General features: G+C 43.2%; 1 protein-coding gene across 1 annotated transcript in view; it reads right to left on the bottom strand.

Moving 5' to 3' along the window:
* The window catches only part of FAM117B (family with sequence similarity 117 member B), a 71914-nt gene extending 64056 nt beyond the window's left edge, over positions 1–7858 (bottom strand). The window contains exon 1 of the mRNA XM_059168378.1: positions 6916–7858. Within this exon, the coding sequence (XP_059024361.1) occupies positions 6916–7513 (598 nt within the window). The 5' untranslated portion in view covers positions 7514–7858. The remainder of the gene's footprint in view (positions 1–6915) is intronic.
* Positions 7859–19358: the final 11500 nt, after the last annotated feature.

Raw genomic sequence — 19358 nt, forward strand, 5'->3', positions numbered from 1 at the left:
AGCTTGAAAGAGAGGGGGAGAGGGGAGGAAAAGATGAGGGGAGAGAGGAGAAAAGAGAGGAAAGAATGGAAGGAAAGAAAGGAAGGAGTGAAGAAAGAGGGGTGAGAAAGAGAAAAGAAGGAAGACTGATCTCAAGAAAGGTGAGCTAAACTGTTTTTCCCCAAGAAAAGGTAGCGGGGAAAATTATACAAAATGAATAAACTTATAATACGTTGGTCAAATAGATCCACAGAGAGATCAGTCTGTACTCAGTGTATTAATTACCACCATACCATTATATCTCAGCTTAGTGACCATCAAAGCAGGAGTTCCTTGAGCAACAGAAATTATCCCCCAAGCAAAAAGACTGGGAAAAACTGCTTTAGTGAGATTAACTAGGCAAACCCTGGACTTAACCTCAGGCATGATACTGTAGAACCCTTCCCTGGGAAACCTGGCAGGAAAAAAGCTACACTAGAGAGTTCTTTTGTCTTCATTCTCTTGTAAGATCCCCCAGCCCACCATCATGACCTAGCCAGACAGAACACCTAATCAGCGTTTTCGGGTCTTATTTAAGTATTAATAAAAAACTACTTTTCAACGTGACAGAAGAAAAGTTCAAGACAAAAAGAACTCTGAAGATAATGCAGAGGGCAAGTGTGAGGGTATTTACACCTTGTATAAACATTTTTAGTAGACCCTGACAATCACACAGCAAGGTAAATTCTCTTGAAAAACGAAAATATGATGACCAAGATTTAAAAATCAATTTAAAGGACAGAAGATAAAATAAAGCCGCTAGAAAAAAAGAAAAAAAAGATAAACTAGGACAGAAATAAGAAAAGTAGTAGTAGTTCAATCCAAGGGGTCCCACATAGCAGGAGTTCCAAAAAGATACAACAGACAACAGAAAGGAGAAGTGATTTAAAAAGTTTCCCCAGAAACAAAGAGTACTAAGAGTTGAAATGAACGGTCTCTAAGGGCAGGAGGTAGGAGTAGAGAGAGATGTGACCAGAAAACATCTTATTTGATTTTAAGTTCAGTGTTATTTGATTTTTTTTTTCTTTAAGGTTTAAGTAATCTCTACACCCAATATGGGGCTTGAACTCACAACTCCAAGATCAAAAATCACATGCTCTACCGACTGAGCCAGCCAGGGACTCCAGTGCTATTTGATATTTTTAATTATATAAATGTACTTTGATAAAAACAAAATTTACATTTAAAAATACAGTATTCGACAATTATGCCAATTTCATTTCTTCAAGGAGTTTGGACACGCAAGTAGCTGACTTTCTCAACTTCCTTCCCTTCTACTGCTTCCTTCCCTTCTCTTGCTCAAGTGGTCATTTTAACCCACCCTCACCACCTTCTCATTCTCAGAGAAAGAAGTGTCCTTAGTCATGTCTGAGATTTTCAAATTGGGTGGGCTAGATCCCACTGCCGCTCACATTACCCATGACCCTGGTCCACTACTATTTTCATTCTCTCTCACACTAGCAGTCTCATTCTCCCCTGAATCCTTCCCCCACACCTAAAAAACATGCATAAAATTCCCCCACTCTGTAAACAAACAAATGAACCTTAGCTCAACTCTTCATCCTGTTTTGTCACTTTCCTTCCTTTCAGCGACAGAAGAGAAATTTGTACTCCTGAAGAGTAATTTTTGATCATTACCCTTACTTCTTTTCTTTTAAATATTTTATTCATTTATTTGACAGACAGAGATCACAAGTAGGCAGAGAGGCAGGCAGAGAGAGGGGGAAGCAGGACCCCCGCCAAGCAGAGAATCCTGGGATCATGACCTGAGGCTCTAACCCACTGAGCCACCCAGGCTCCCCTCATTACCCTTACTTAATAACCCTCACCTACCACTTTAATCCAATTTCTGTCCCCCACAAACTACTTTCTCTCAGCCATCCACTGATGATCATCTGAATCATCAAATTCAAAAGCCTATTCTCCAGGGCCACCCTACTTGTTCTCTTCACAGAATTTGAAAAATCTTTATCATCCCCTCCTTGAAATCCAAGCTTTCTTTTGGCTTTCTCAACACTATTCTACCATTTCTCCTCCCATTCTCATGTTTCTTCTCACTGGCTTTTCTTTCTACCCTTAAAATGCTTGTTTTCTCCCAGAGTTCTATCCTGAGCCTTCTCCCATCATCGGACCCATTCTCCTCATTTCAAGCACTTCCCACATGCAAATGCCTAGCACGAAGTACATGTTAAATGACTGTTTACTAAACAGAAATCAATGAGTCCCAACTTTTTGCCCCAATTTAAACTGCACTCCTGAGTTCTAAAACCGTATTTGCCACAATCTAGGCTTGCCTGGATTTCCTGAGAAGAAAAACTAAACATTTAAACTACACTTTGTTCATTTTCTTTTCAGAAGCGTGGACTCCCTCCTGTATTATCACAGTTAGTACCATCAACCAACCAATTATCCTCAACTGCCTCTTTCTCAATCCCTCTGTCCCACAGGTTACCAAATCAAAGTCTCCTCACCCTCTTTTATCCCTGCCATTCCCACTTCTTTAGCACTTAAATTCACGTGCTCGATGCCTTAGTTACTATCCTATAGTCTCTCCCGTCTCAAATTCATGTTCGACTCATCCTAAGTAATTATAAATGCTACACACCTTAAGAAGGTAAACACTAAAAAAAAAAAAAAAAAAAAAGTAAATACTACTACCACTAACAAATTATCCCAAATGTCTAAACCTCTGGATGATGAGGATGATAAAGATGAAATGAAAACAGCCAATATTGAGAGATTTCTAGAACCACACAGATTTTAAAAGGATTTTATCCTTCTAACAATCCTCTACTCTAAACACTACTAGTATCCTCCCCCCTCCCCTTTTTTTAAGAGACAGGAGGGTGGGGAGGAACAGAGGAAAAGGGAGAGAAAGAATCTTAAGCAGGCTCCACGCCCAGAGCGGAGCCCAACATAGGGCTCAATCTCAACCCTGCGATGGTGACCTGAGCTGAAGGCAGACATTTAACCGACTGAGTGGCCCAGGCGCCCTTACAGAACTGAATCAAATGTAAATTCTGCTAGCCAAGATGTTGAATAGTAAGGTTCCACTTTGCCTCATCTTCAAACTGTAAAATACAGACATAACAAACCAAAAGGATTCCTGTGACAGTATGAAGTTAGCATCGATCCTCCAAAAGTTACAGAAACACTGAATTCCTAAAGCTGCATATTTCACAAAGTACTAGAAAGCAGAAGTCTAAGATGCCACAGATATGAAATCCTGCCAACCGATCTCCTGATTATTAGTCCAGAGAAGTCCATCTCTTGTTGCTGCTCTTGCCCCAGTAAACTACCCTTACCCCAATAAACTACCAAATTCATACATAATGTAATGTATACAAGTAAGCAGAAAATTAGTAAAAACACATATTGTTATGTACATATCAGCCACACTGAAAAAATAATTTTTACACACTGCACTAGTGTTCTTTTCTGCAATGAGTTTTCAAACTATTTTCCCTTGGGGCTTCTAGGACCTGCTTTTCTAATTTGGCCCATAACAAAAATCACAGGAGCCTGCGGTGGGGGACTTTCAAAGTCTGCATTTGTAGCAAGGACCCTAAGTAATTCTGATACAGATGAAGCACAGACCACACTTGAACTACAGTTCTGGAGGCTCACAGGCAATATTCTCTCCAATCTGAAATTGCATACGACCATGAAAACTAAGCCTACACTGGCAACTTTATGCTACATCCGCTAAAACTAGAAGCAAAACTAATAGGATACACAATATCTAACTTTTATACCTAGGTACTGTGCTGAGTATTTTTCAATTTCCTTTCATTTAATCCTTACCACCATATGAAGTAGATATCCTCCATCATCACCTATTTTACAGATAAGAAAGTCAAGGGTTAGAATGTTATTCACTTCCCCATATCATATGGCTTCTAAGTTGTGGAAAACTGATATTAAACCCAGACTGTCTATCTATCCAAAGCCTATTCTAATATGCCACCTCTCCACTTGTAATGTGCCTATTTGACAATTTATTAAGATAAAAGGAGGGAAAGCACAAAAACAAACCTCACCTTCTTCCTCATTTTTTTTTTCTTCCTCATTTTATCTGTAGTTAACACTGTTGCCTAGTTACCCTCTCTAAGCATTTCTCAGTTCCTAATGGCAAACCAGTTTGCCATGGAGATGGCAGGCACTGAAGGTGAGAAGCTTAAAATATGTCAGGAATAGGTACTTGGATTACTTTATAGTAGTCAAGAGAAGAAAGTTCTGGATTAATAAATGATTATCTTTAACGCTGGGAGAAGAATAAAGCAGCCGGGCAGGAATGTGGAAGAATGGGGATGCCCCTCTAAAGACTCTGACACCTTCAACTCAGAGGTTTTCAGATACTGGATTCCCTAAAAGGTCAGGGCATCAGAGACACCTTGAAGTTGGAGCCTTAACTAGAAGGTCCCTGGAATTTGAGTCATATGAGGTTTATAAAACTATAGTCCCTTTCCCACTACCTGTAAGGATTTGTACATTTCACTGAGGCTGGAAACTGGTGATAATTCTCCTTTACTTTTTTTCTTTTTTTTAAGATTTTACTTATTTATTTATTTGACAGGCAGAGATTACAAGTAGGCAGAGAGGCGGGGAGGGGGGGAGAGCGGCTCCCTGCTGAGCAGAGAGCCCGATGCGGGGCTCAATCCCAGGACTCTGGGATCATGACCTGAGCCGGAAGGCAGAGGCTTAACCCACTGAGCCACCCAGGCGCCCCGATAAGTCTCCTTTAATAAAAAAGGGAGTCTCGGCGATTAAAAAGATTCTTTTTCCCTCTTCTCTCCTTTCAGATGGAGTCTGAAGAAAACAGCAAATTATCTAGTTTGTGTTATGCAGACTTGAAATCTGAAAGTTGTACTCTGCATAAAAACCCACTAGAGTGAAACAAGGCATTCCTGGGAAGGAAGCTATCAGACATTCACTTCAGTGTAACTTAATGACAGACACTACTCCTTTCACATCTAGTTAGTTCAGCGTGCTGCGCTAGAAGAGGAAGTTTTTATTTTCTGGCTTGTGTTTTTTGGTTTTGGTGGGGAGACGGGAAGCTTCTGAGAGGGGTTAATTTTACAGCATGAATGGAATGACAGATCTGGGACAAGGGAGCTTTGGGAAACATGAAGAGGGAGTACATGAGGAGACTGAGATTCCAGAAGAGTCCTAAAGAGCAGAAAAAAAGAACACCTTCCTCCACTCTTTGCCAATACTTAATTTAACCAGGCTCTCCTCAGGTTGCTGCTCTGCTTCAAGGGGCACACAGTTGAGCGGGTAGCCACATTTTGTTATCAGACTGGGGTCACCACCTCCTTCTTCCCTTCCACTTTCCATACTATGCCGGCTGAAGGCAAACTGAAGTAATCGTGTTCACCAGGTACACCTAAGAGATGCTTCAAAACCTAGGCACGTGTAATTTTGTTGTGTTATATATACCCAGGTTCTATCTTACACAACATGCAGCTACCCTCTTGATGTAAAAGACATGGTTATGGAGTATCACCCAGCAGAACTCAAGTATCAACTTTACCACTTGTTACTTCATCTCTGAAACCTACCCTGAGAGTTAAAATGAGGTCTTGTAGGTAAATCAACATACAGCAGGAGCTCAGTAAAGTGATAACTATTATTTGAGGGGGAGGAAGATTCTAGTACTTCTAACAATTGACGTTGAAAAAACCTGCATTTTCAAAAAGTTTAAAACAGTCTTTTTGTAATTAGGAAACACTACTGATCACTTTCCCGGGCACTCTCTCTGAAAAACGTATCCACTGTCTAAACTCTTTGATAAAATAACAATAAGAAAGATTTACCCTGCTCCCTGCATTTTTGAAGGGAGCCTTGAAACCACTTCATAATCTTATTTGGTTGGGAAGTACTGTACTACTAAAATTCCTGAAATTTCCAGTAATTTTGCCTCAAAGATACTTAAGACATTCTCTTGGCATGGGAAAAACAAAGCTACATGTCTATAATATAACTGCATAAGCTAAAAACCACCCATTTCTTTTTTTTTTTTTTTTCCAGCAGATTCTAAAACGGAGGTAATCAGATGACAAGTATTTCTCCACTTTCACAATTTGAATTTCTTTTTTAGTTACTCTTCATGAATGACGCCAGCGGAACCAAACAGCTCCATTCAGAACCTTTTCCAAGAAAGCTCCCAAGTACACAGAAAGACAACAGGGTTTTTTGGTCCCTAAAATAATAACAAGGAAGACAAACCGTGGCTTTTTTATTTTTTAAATAAAACAAATAAATGGTTTTACATCTAAACAGTATCAGTATTTCAGAGATACACCCGGACTCTACGATAAAGCCCATAATCCTTCCAAAGGAATATTCCTTAACTTGTTCCTTGCTACCCACTTATCAGGTCTTAGGAAATGCCCACAACGCTCCCAGCCTCCCGTCTTCAGGGATCCAAATCTGCTATGCTAATGAATTCGAGCTTTACAATCTGAAACTGTTTTGCGAAAGAGAAATACTTCGCACAGACATGTGCTATACTAACAGGAACCATTATCACCTAAACCAAGTGACAAACCACTCCCAGCCTCACCCCCAAGGGAGGGCGAGCAGTAACCCGTCGGCGGCCAGAAGCCCAGGTTTATCATTAACGCGTCTCAGCGCAGCCACAGGGTTAGCGGCCCCACCTGCACCATCCCGGACCCGCGCAAGGTCGGCAGAGCCGGGAACCAGACGGACCGGGAGCGGTGCAGACCGCGCCGGGCTCGCCCCGGGAAGGCGGCCCCGCACCACCCGGGCCCCGCCCCCAGCCCCGCCCCCGGCCGCCCCGCTCCGCGGTAGCGCCGCAGTCCCCGCGCGAAAGCAGCGCGCGCCCAGGACCCCTTCCCGCCGCCTTCCCCTCGCCGCGCGGTCCCCAGCACGTACCTGCTTTGCAAACCGGGGCGCTTGGGCTCCTCCTCTCCGGGGAACTACGGCTCTGCTCCGGGGACCTTCTGCGGTGCCGGACGCGGGCTGGGGGTGGGGCCGCGCTCACCTCGCCAGTCCACAGGTGGGTGGGCGACGAGCAAGGCGACGACACGGTGCCCAGTAGCGGCGGCGGGGGCGGTGGCCGTGGGGGGCTCCCGCGAGCCCCGGGCGCGGTGCCGCGCGTGGGGCTGGTGCCTCGCGTGGACGTCGCGGACGCGCCCGTCTGCGTGGCCACTGTGGGGCTAGTGCGCGCGGCCGCATTCCCGCCGCCGCGCGTGGGGCTCGTGCTGCGCGAGGCGGTGCGCGGGCCCCCGCCGCCGCCGCTGCCGCCGCCCGAGGGGCCTGAGGCGCCACCGCAGCAGCCGCCGTTGTTGCCGCCGCCGCCGCCGTTGCTCCGCGTGGGGCTGCCATGTTGCTGCTGCTGCTTCAGCTGGAACGGAACCGTCGCCCTCATGGGTTGCAGGCGGCTCCCGGCTCCCCCGGCCGTGGCGACCGCACCGCCCCCGAGGGAGCCGGCCGGCGTGGGGGACCCATTGCGCCTCACCCGCTGGGACATGGTCCCCCCCCTTCCCGGTGACTGGGCGAGACGGGGGAGGGGGGGACGATTGTTGTTGTTGGGTTGCAGGGGTTGGATTCTCGAGGCCGGAGGGAAGGTCCCCGCGACGGGGTGACGAAGCCGGAATCCGGGGAGCAGGGGGCGCCCGGGCCGCGGCCGGCAGCAACGAGGTGGTGCAGCCGCCGCCACCGCCGCCGCTCCTGCTCATCAACAATAGTGTCTCCTCCGCTGCCCCCGCCCCCCGCGAACGCCCATTGGTGGAGCGTCAGCCGCGCTCGAGCCGCTGCACCGCGCCCATTGGCTGCTAGCAGCTCGGGTCTCGGGCCCCCGGGGCCTTAGAGAGCCTGGGTTTGCGCCGAGACCGTCTGCTCTTTAAAGAGAAAGAGACCCCGCCCCCCGGGGGAAGGGGAGCGGAGGAAGCAGGCCGTGTGTATGTGTAATGTGTGCGCGCGCGCGCGCGTGTGTATGTGTGTGTACACGTGAAGGTACGCGTACGCGCGCCTGGCCACGCGCGCCTTTCCCTTCCCACTGGGGGGAGCCCTGGGGACTTGGACTCTGGAATATTGCCAAAGGGAATGTCCCGACGCAGAGCGGTCCCAAGGCTGTCTTTTCCCCATAACTAATTTCCTACCTCGGTTTTAGAGCTCAGAGGGTGTGGAAGTGCATCCCTTTTTGTTCTGTCCTAATTCCGTCAACGTTTGGACAGAGCCCAGAGGAGAGATTTCATTGATTTTATTGGCATTTTACACCTCCACCCCTTTTTGTTTGTTTGTTTAAAAGAGGCAGATCTCAGAAAGATGAGAACTGCTGGTTAGAATGTGATTTTAGATGGTGGCTACGAAGTCCAGTTACCAAGCCCTGTCGCTCCCTTCCTGTATCTCCAGCCATCAAGAATTTATTTTAATCAGCTACTTCCCAGTTCCGCGAGACTTTGGAAAGATGTGTGCTACCTTACCAGTTTGTGAAGTGCCATAGTTTGCAAAGGGATTTATTTGCTACATTGTTATTTCGGACAGAACGGCGCTCCTATAAATTCATATTTTTGTATGATGAAGGAAACGTGTTTGTAGTATGGGCAGAAACTTAGGGAGACACACGCAATAACACTAATCTAAAATAATCTTAGGAGCTCCTTATCAAGATCCCCACGCCCCCAAAAAAGGAAAGTCAGACCCAACACTACCTACTGACTTGACTTCTCAGGTTACAAATTGCCTGCCCATGACCTCTTTTACTAGGTTATTAGATGTACATTCTAGACAGACTTCGTCTTGTAAAAATGTGAAAGTGAAGGGCACAGGATTCACTCTGGACTTGAAATTCTACTGGGACACTGTGCACTGTGGTTCTGTAAAATGCAGAACCATCTCCTTCATATAATTATGATAACTAACCAAGGGTTAAATGAGAATATAGTGTATAGAAGATACTCAGTAACTCCAGAGCCTCCCTGGGATTCAGAGGCCGACCTCTCTCCTTATCACCCGTTCCTCCTCTCTCCCCTTATCACAAAAAGGACCCCAAGCCCTTGACCCATGAACCTGCCTTAAGCAGGCTGGTGCTCGGAAAAGATCTTGTATCACTGCGGTTCCCAACAACCTGTGGTAAGACAGAAACAGCTGCTCATGAGACAGGACACACAGGAAACTGCCGACAAGATCCACACAGATAGTGAAGTCCCATCTTAAAACAATGAATAAGAGGGGTGCCTGGGTGGCTCAGTGGGTTAAGCCTCTGCCTTTGGCTCAGGTCATGGTCTCAGGGTCCTGGGATCGAGCCCCACATCGGGCTCTCTGCTCAGTGGGGAGCCTGCTTCCCCTCTCTCTCTCTGCCTGCCTTTGCCTACTTGTGATCTCTGTCAAATAAATAAATAAAATCTTAAAAAAAAACAATGAATAAGAGTTAAAATAAACCTTTAAATAAAGATGTCATGGACACTGTATCTGACACCTTTGTCCTGCACAAAGCAGGAGCTCAATACAAACTTAACTGAATTAAACTGAAGGAGTTCAGCAGCCCTCATATTTGGGGTTTCCTGATCAATTTTTCTTTTCCTGATGAGTTCAAGATTATTATATTTTTGCTTACCCTTTTAATTAATCCCTCCATCCTCAGTGTGTTTATTTTTCTTTTTAAATAAAAAAATTTGGAGTATAGTTGATACATAATGTTACATTGTTTCAGATATGCCTGATCAATTACTCCTGATGTCACCAAACCTGGGATCGAGACCCGCATTGGGCTCTCTGCTCAGTAGGGAACCTACTTCCTCCCCTGTCTCTCTCTTTCTCTCTGCCTGCCTTTCTGCCTACTTGTGATCTCTGTCTTTCAAATAAATAAATAAAATCTTTAAAAAATATATGTGTGTGTGTGTGTGTGTGTGTGTGTGTGTGTGTGTATATATATATATATATATATATATATTTTTTTTTTTTTTTTTTTTTTTAAGTAGGACCCATGCCCATTGTGGCCCTGAACTCACAACCTTGAGATCAAGATTGCATACTCCAGGTTCCTGGGAGGCTCAGTCAGTTGGGTGTCTGCCTTCATCTTGGATGGTGATCCTAGCATCCTGGGATAGAGCCCCACATTGGGCTCCCTGCTTGGTGGGGAGTCTGCTTCTCCCTCTTCCTCTGCCCCTCCCCCTGCTTGTGCTCTCTCTCTGTCAGATAAATTAAAAAAAAAAAAAAATTGCGTACTTTACTGACAGCCAGGTGCCCTTGTTTTTAAGATTTAATGTCAATGCATAAAAGCATCATTTACTCTTGCCCTTGACTTTATTATCTGTTGTTGAAGATTCAGAACAATGTACATCAAGGTGGCATACTGGTCTTCAGTTTCCCAGTTTATGAAATAAGTCATTGTATTTCAAGGATCAACAGAATAAACATGTCTCCCTCCGGTTTAACCCTGTTCTTATATCATTCAACTTATGTATGAAGTTGAAGAAGTGTCATATTGAAATTGGTTTATCTGTATTTAAACTCCAGAAGACAACATTACTGACCGGCTCATTTGCTTCTGTGTTTTCTTAACTCTTTAAAATGATCTTTTTAGGGTACCTGTGTGGCACAGTTGGCTAAGTAGCCAACTCCTGATCTAAGGGTCATGAGTTTGAGCCCCATGTTGGACTGCCTGGTGTGCTGGGCTCCACACAGGGTGTGGCACCTACTTAAAAAAAATAAAAATTAAATAAAGTGATCTTGTTTTGGTAAAGGAGGGTGGATTTTGAGAAAAAGTTTATCTTCCTAGAGTTTTCTTTTCCTTCTTCAGTTTTAGTGAAGTCAGACTTAGCCTTTTGTAACGCTCTAAAATGTTATCTAACGGAACAGTATACAGCCACTAAAATGATAATTACAAAGTCATAAATTCCTTTCACTCCAAAATGGAAAAACTAAAATGTATCCATTGTAACTGCAATAATACAAAAAAAAAGTTTATGCATTATAAACAAATACTGAAGGGTAAGATACCAATATGAAAAGAAAATAGTCATTTTTAAGATGGGATTTGAGGAGGTATTCTCTGCCCCAAGAAATGCTGGTACAATAGCCCCACTTATCCATGTTTTAGCTTTTCATGGTTTCAGTTACCAACAGTCCACCTCAGTCTGAAAGCAGATGATCCCACTTCTGACAAATACTTAGAGGTCACTATTAGCCTAACTATGTCGCAATGCCTACGACATGTCACTTCATCTCCTCTTGTAGGCTTTTCATTTCACATCATCCCAAGAAGTGTGAGTAAGTATATTTTGAGAGAGACCACATTCATGTAACTTTTACTGCAGGATGTTTTTCTATTTTGTTGTGAGTTATCATTTATCCCTTACTCTACCTAATTTATAAATTAAACTTTATCATAACTTTATCATAAGTATGTGTGTATAGGAAAAACCATGGTGTACGTAAAGTTTGGTAGTATTTGCAATTTTAGTCATCCCCTGTGGGTCTTGGAATGTATCTCCCTTGGATAAGAGGGGACTACTGTATACAATTTCCTAATGAAAGAGCAGAATTATCAGAATTTAAATTGCTGAGTGATGTTCTTCCTCAAAATTTGACTGCTGCTTCACAGAGACTTTTGTCTATGACCATTTCTTTTTTTTTTTTAAAGATTTTATTCATTTATTTATTTGTCAGAGGGAGAGAGAGAGCACAAGCAGGGGGAGCGCAGGCAGAGGGAGAAGCAGGCTCTCCGCAGAGCAAGGAGTCTGCTGCAGGACTCGATCCCAGGATCGTAGCATTATGACCCAAGGCAGATGCTTAACTGACTGAGCCACCCAGATGTCCCTGTCTAAGAACATTTCATGATGGCTTTCCATAGCTTCACACATTCTGGTGTTATTCTCACCTCTCTACTCCTTGGTCATTTTTCCCTGCTTCTTCCCTCTCTGACCCTTAAATGGTAAGGGACCTCAGGACTCTATCCCAAGCCTTTGACTCCACTCACTCCCTAGACCGATGGCCCATTTGTATGCAGAATTCCACTGACTGACCCTCACACTGCCATCTATTTAACCGCCTGCTGGACATCTCACCTTGCGTCCCTCACAGGTGCCTCAAACCCTGTCCACAGGTGGATCGTCATCTTCCCTCCACTCATCACATACAACAACTGGCTCCTCCAGCTTTCCCTCATCTAAATAACTGGTGCCACTATCTACTCAGCAGTCTAAAACAAAACCAGGGAAGTCACTGTGGCTCTCACGGTCCATTATGGCAAGTCCAATGACTCACCATATCTTAACTACCCTAGCTCCTAAATATTTTGTGAATCCTCCACTCTTCTCCAAACTCACCACAGCCTCCAGCCATGCCTCTGTCTTCTCTGGTCTTCCTCTCACACTCGCCTAGCCAGTCGCCCAAGATCATCCTTGCCCCAGCCTACTTCTCCAGGCTCCCCGTTCCTCACCTGTAACCCATTCCCCACACATCTAGAGTAGTAGTCTTTTAAAACTACCAACTTCATTACCTTGCTATACTATCTGAAGCTTTCCATTTCTCTTGGGACAAAGCTCCCAGTCCTAAGGCTTACCACACATTCCACGGGCCCACCTCTTCCTCTATAGGCTCCAGGCATACTGTCTTCTCTGGTTTCCCCCAAATACTTCATACGCTTGTCCTGAGGCCTTCACACATTATTTCCTTTGCGTAGAACACTCCTCACTCTCATTACTAGTCCAATTCCTGATCTGTTCCTAGATCAGGAAAGCTTGGATTGTCTTGCTCCCCACTTAAATTAGCTTCCTTTTTTTTTTTAAGATTTTTTAAAATTTTATTTATTTTTGAGGGGGAGAGAGAGAGCATGGGTGGGGAGAGGGGCAGAGGGAGAAGCAGACTTCCAGCTGAGCAGGAGCCCAATGCGGAACTTGATCCCAGGGCCCTGGGATCATGACCTGAGCCAAAGGTAGATGCTGAACGGACTAAACCACCCAGGTATCCCTTAATTAGCTTCCTCAAGTTCATAGGAACACCACACTTCCCTGTTGTAGTCAGCATAACACATTACCTTCAGTATCTGTATTTTCTTGTCAATGTTAAGCTCTATAAGAGCTTGTTTGTTCACTCAACGAATAGTCATTGGCAGCCTTCTCTGTGCAGAGCACTATAAGGCACTGGCTCTACAGCAATGAACAAACCCACAAGCTCATTGTCTTCTTGGATTTAAATCTGCAGGAGACAGACAATGAGCAAAAGAGGCATGTGTGCACATACACATAAGCACACATGTGAAGAAATGACCACCTGCAAAAGCTCTACAAAGGAAACCATAGAGTTCCATGAACAACAACAACAATGGAGATCTAGCTAAGCTGGGTGGAAAGCACTTTCTGAAAAGGTGACACTTTAGATGAGACCAAAAAGAGAAGAAAGAGTCATCCATGGAAAGAGAATAACAAACAAGAAATAGGTGTGCAGAGACTAAGGTGGAAAGCACTTTCTGAAAAGGTGACACTTTAGATGAGACCAAAAAGAGAAGAAAGAGTCATCCATGGAAAGAGAATAACAAACAAGAAATAGGTGTGCAGAGACTAAGGAAGGAAAAGGCTCTGTGTGCTTGAGGAACCAAAAGAAGACCAGTGTCGGTAAAGGGGAGATGAGTTCAGAGAGGAGACTGGAGAGGTAAACAGAGGCTAGATGATTTAGAGATGTTAGGCCTTGGTAAGGGTTTTAGATTTTATCTTAAGTGCTATGGTGTATTTTAAATAAAGCTGAGCCTACTCATTGCCCATATCAGCATAAGATCTCATTTAAAGGAAACAACGGATACTGAATATAAAAATGAAAAGCAGTCTAATATTGACTGAAGTCTATGAAATAAGCACAAAATGGAAATTTCTGTATATGAGTCTCAGTAAACATGATAAAAAAAAAAATCTTGATCTATCTTTCTAAGTTTTGCTCAGTACAACACAGCAACACTCTCCAATCTCTCTTCTTTCTGAATATTACCCCAAAAAAGTAGGCCAGGGGCGCCTGGGTGGCTCAGTTGGTTAAGCTGCTGCCTTCGGCTCAGGTCATGATCCCAGCGTCCTGGGATCGAGTCCCCACATCGGGCTCCTCGCTCAGCGGGAGCCTGCTTCTCCATCTGCCTCTGCCTTCCACTCTGTCTGCCTGTGCTCGCTCTGACAAATAAAGAATTAAAATATTTAAAAAAAAAACAAAAAAAGTTGGCCAGATCTGGACGTGGCTCTTCTTTTGTTGGCTTCCTTCTCTCATCTTCAAGATTCCTTTTCCTACCCTTGTTAATGTAAGTCCATCTATGCTTTCTGACCTAAATCTGCACCTCGGCCAATTTATCCTGATCAGCACGAGAGAAGCCCCAGGCTTGGGGCGGGGTGGGGTGGGTATTGATGGGGAGAGTGGAATTCTTCCTAGACAGATGTGGGAATGAAAGAATTCTTATATTTTCAGTTTCCTTTCATTTGTTTTGTGTTTGTTATTAGTACCATTGCCTTTGCTTTCATCCTGAGAATCTCCTCCGACCACTGTGGCCAATGACTTGTTGGGGAGCAGGCAGTAGCAAGGAAAATGGCAAGGAGTCTATTGCAAAGAACCAAAGGGGCTGGGGCACCTGGGTGGTTCAGTTGGCTAAGCATCTGCCTTCAGTTCAGGTCATGATCTCAGGGTCCTGGAATTGAGCCCCACATGGGTCTTCTTGCTAAGTTGGGAGTCTGCTTTTCCCTTTCCCTCTGCTCTCCCCGACCCTGCTCATGCATGCTCTCTCTCCCTCTCTCTCAAATAAATAAAATCTTAGAGGGAAAAAAAAGAAAAAGCAAGGGGGATTGCAGAGAGAAAAACAGTAGATGGATTCAAGATCTACCTTCTAGGTGGAACTAATTTGTCTTCCAGGTTGTGGGAAGTAAGAGAGAGGAGCTGTCAGGGCTGTCCCCCAGATCTCTGGCTTGAACTCCTTGGTCGTTGGTGGTCTGTTTGCAAAGATGGGCAAGAGAGGAGGGAGGGATAGCCTTGGGAGCCTGAAATCAGTCTAGGTTTGAAAGTATGATGTTTGAGTTTCTTGTGAATTATTGAAAAGGAGTCATTGAAAAGGCAGTTGTATATGTAAGACTCAAGTTCGGAGAGGTCAGGCCAGGAGGTATAAATTTGGGGATTTTCAGCATATAGATGTAATTTGTAGCTGTGCGAGCAAATGAGACTGCCTAAGGATTTACCACTACTTCTTGGTTTTAGCACAGTGCCAGCCCATACTGCTGAAAAACAATTTAATTTCTTATCTGTCTTCTTCACCCTTCTATCTTCATGCCTAGGACAGTGTCTGCACTGTGAGTATGGCAGATACTCAATAATTTCCTGTGAATGGACTGAATGATTTAGCAACTGCACCGTTCACAGCAGCATAACAGTGACTTCAAACCTATGTCCCTTAGACCCCAAAGACAATTTGCTTTCCCATAAGATAGTACTTGAGTTCAGCAGCTACTCTCAAAAACCTGGTGAGAAACACAAGTACATGGTATCCCCATTATACAAATGAGGAAACTAAAAAGGTCACATGACTTTCCTAAAACCCAGGTCTTTGGATTCGTATTCTAATATTCTTTCACCCTAGTAGGGATGACTTTTGACAAACGAGCAGCTGCTCTAGATATTTTGTACCTGCCAATTGCCAAGAAGAAAGAAAAAAAAGAAAATAAATAAATAAATAAATAAATAAATAAATAAATTAGGTCTGGAATTGGTAAGTGTCATCACTGAAAAACAATCTTCTACTTTTCTGCCACGTAGGTGTTTCCATGAAGATTCAGCTGGAATATCATATGACTTCTCTACTTTCCAAAAGCAAGATATTGGCTCCCTCTTCCCTGTGTTCACTGATGTTGTGCTATTAAAGATATAGTTTCCCTATACCAGCCGTTTCTGTGCCTTTTCCGAAACTCTTTGATCTGATCCATGCATTAAAGATATAGTCATGAACAAAAGCATGGTACACTGCCAGCACGGTTTCTTTTTTAAAGGATTATAGTTATGTACATGCTTGTATGTGCATGCAGAGAGCATTTCTGAAAATTGTCTCAAGAAATTGGTTGCTGAACCTGGATGGACCTAGAGGGTATTATGCTAAGCAAAATAAGTCAATCAGAGAAAGACAATTATCATATGATCTCTATCATACGAGTGAGTTCTCTATCTTATGATCTCAATTATCGTATGATATCGTATGAGGAATTTGAGAGGCAGGGTGGGGAGTTGTGGGGGGTAGGGAGGGAAAAAAATGAAACAAGATGGGATCGGGAGGGAGACAAACCATAAGAGACTCTTAATCTCACAAAACAAACTGAGGGTTGCCGGGGGTGGGGGGGAGAGGGTGGCTGGGCTATGGACATTGGGGAGGGCGTGTGCTGTGTGGTGAGTAAGCCTGATGGTTCACAGACCTGTACCCCGGGACAAATGACACATTATATGTTAATAAAAATAATTTTTTAAAAAAGAAATAAAACAATATTAAAAAAACAAAGAAATTGGCCGCTGAAAAGAGGAACTACATAGGAAGGGGAAGGAAGATGTTCATTTTTTTTTATCCACACTCCGTACAGTTTTTGAAGGTTTTTTTTAAAAAAAGATTCTATTTATTTATGTAGTTATTCATTTAGAGAGCATGAGCGGGGGGGGGGGGGCAAAGAGAGAGAGACAGAGAGAGAATCTCAAGCACACTCCACAGTATGTGCAGAGCCCAACGTGGGGCTTGATCCCAGAACCCTGAGATCATGACCTGAACCAAAACCAAGAGTCAGCTGCTTCAGCAACTGAGTCACCAGGTGCCCCTGATATTTGAAGTCTTTAAAGCATGTTTCTTTATTAGTTTTAACAACAAAAAAAAATTTAATGTAAGAAAAAAATCTCAAAATCAGGTTATTCTGATGAACATGAACATTTGAAATTAGGACTTGTAAATGATAAGTGCAGACTTGTGTAAGCTTCAGTATCCAACATTTTTCTGTATTTTGTTTAGATTGGATGATGTATTTTTTGAAGATTTTGTTTATTTATTTATTTGACAGAGAGAGATCACAAGTAGGCAGAGAAGCAGGCAGAGAGAGAGGGGGAAGCAGGCTCCCTGCTGAGCAGAGAGCCCAATGCTGGGCTCGATCCCAGAACCTTGGGATCATGACCTGCGCCCAAGGCAGAGGCTTGAACCACTGAGCCACCCAGGCACCTCTAGATTGGATAATATTGAGAAACAAAGCTGATCAACATAGCTAAATGACTGCAAATGGCAATAGTTCTTCAACTAGACAGATTCAGAAACCTGAAATGGGAGTAATAGGAAATGTTTATTGGAAAGAATAATCAAGTGGGGAAACAGATGGAGATTTGGACGACGCGAGAATGATAGCATGCTCGTAATTGTGGAAGCTGGGTGATAAGTATAAAGTTGTTCATTATTCTGTTGTTTACTTCGTGTCTACTTCAAAGTGTCCATAATAAAATCTTTTAAAAATTGGTTCACAAAAATAGGCAACTGTTCATATCTTGTATTATAAAAGTCAAATACGGGAAACTTATAAGCTCTAAATTTAAGAACCTGCAAAACTCTACCTGTGCTACCTGACATGTTATCCCGTTTATTTATTATTGCACATAAAAATGTACATCAGTGGGCGCTTGGCTGGCTCAGTTGGTAAAGCATGTAATTCTTGATCTCGGAATGTGAGTTCAAATCCCACATTGGATATAGTTTACTTTAAAAAAAAATGTACACCAGGCAGATGAACTCTGTTGTGTATTTAATTGCGCTCAGCTCTTATGCTATGGTCGCAGTCACCTGCAGATTTTTCTAGAAGCAGACATATGTGCATTGGATTTTAAAAAGATCAAGGTAAAGCTACAACCTTTCTATGTAATGACATGTTTACAATAAATTCAAATATATGCTTTAAAGTAACAGGAAAAATTTACAGATGACAAAAATGATAGTTTACCTGACAGTAGACATTAACAAAGGATGATCCCTTGGGACATGTGGGTGGCTCAGTGGATTAAGCATCTGACTCATGATTTCAACTCAGGTCATGATCTCAGGGTCATGGGATTGAGTCCCATGTGGGGCTCCTGATACTCAGTATCCCTCCCCAGCTCTCATGCACACACACACTCTCTCTAAGAGAAAATAGTAAATAAATCTTTAAGAAAAAAAAAAAAGGTGGTTTCAATGTATTAAAATTTTTAATATTAAATTAAATGATTTTGTTACACATGTTTTAATATTTAAAATATATTTTGTAAATGAAACTCAGATCAAACATTTATTCTAGCTCTGAAGCACGGAGGAGTTTAAAAACCTTTCCACTGGACTGTGATAAAACTGAAGGCGAAAATATATTTTATTTATCTCTGTCTCTCCAATACCAAACACAAAAGTTTGATAAATGAATATTGTTAAGTGAAGGTATGGAAAAATTGATTTCTGAGCCCCAAAGTAATCTTATTGGAAATTCATCTGTGTTGATTTTTCTGAGTATACAAAGTCCATCCTGATTAAAACAACAACTCAATACAAAAAGTTTTAATTAGATGCACAGCAGAGGAAACAGTCAACAAAACAAAGAGGCAACCCACAGAATGGGAAAAGATATTTGCAAATGACAGTACAGACAAAAGGCTGATATCCAGGATCTATAAAGAACTTCTCAAACTCAACACACACAAAACAGATAATCATGTCAAAAAATGGGCAGGAGACATGAACAGACACTTCTCCAATGAAGACATACAAATGGCTAACAGACACATGAAAAAATGTTCATCATCACTAGCCATCAGAGAGACTCAAATTAAAACCACGTTGAGATACCACCTTACTTACACCAGTTAGAATGGCCAAAATTAACAAGACAGGAAACAACATGTGTTGGAGAGGATGTGGAGAAAGGGGAACCCTCTTACACTGTTGGTGGGAATGCAAGTTGGTGCAGCCACTTTGGAAAGCAATGTGGAGATTCCTCAAGAAATTAAAAATAGAGCTTCCCTATGACCCTGCAATTGCACTCCTGGGTATTTACCCCAAAGATAAAGATATAGTGAAAAGAAGGGCCATCTGCACCCCAATGTTCATAGCAGCAATGGCCACAGTTGCCAAACTGTGGAAAGAACCAAGATGCCCTTCAACGGACGAATGGATAAGGAAGATGTGGCCCATATACACTATGGAGTATTATGCCTCCATCAGAAAGGATGAATACCCAACTTTTGTAGCAACATGGACAGGACTGGAAGAGATTATGCTGAGTGAAATAAGCCAGGCAGAGAGATGGTTTCACTTATTTGTGGAGCATAAGAAATAACACGGAAGACATGGGGAGATGGAGAAGAGAAGGGAGTTG

The sequence above is a fragment of the Mustela lutreola genome, chromosome 3 (assembly GCF_030435805.1).
Source record: "Mustela lutreola isolate mMusLut2 chromosome 3, mMusLut2.pri, whole genome shotgun sequence".
NCBI classification, from domain to species: Eukaryota; Metazoa; Chordata; class Mammalia; order Carnivora; family Mustelidae; genus Mustela; species Mustela lutreola.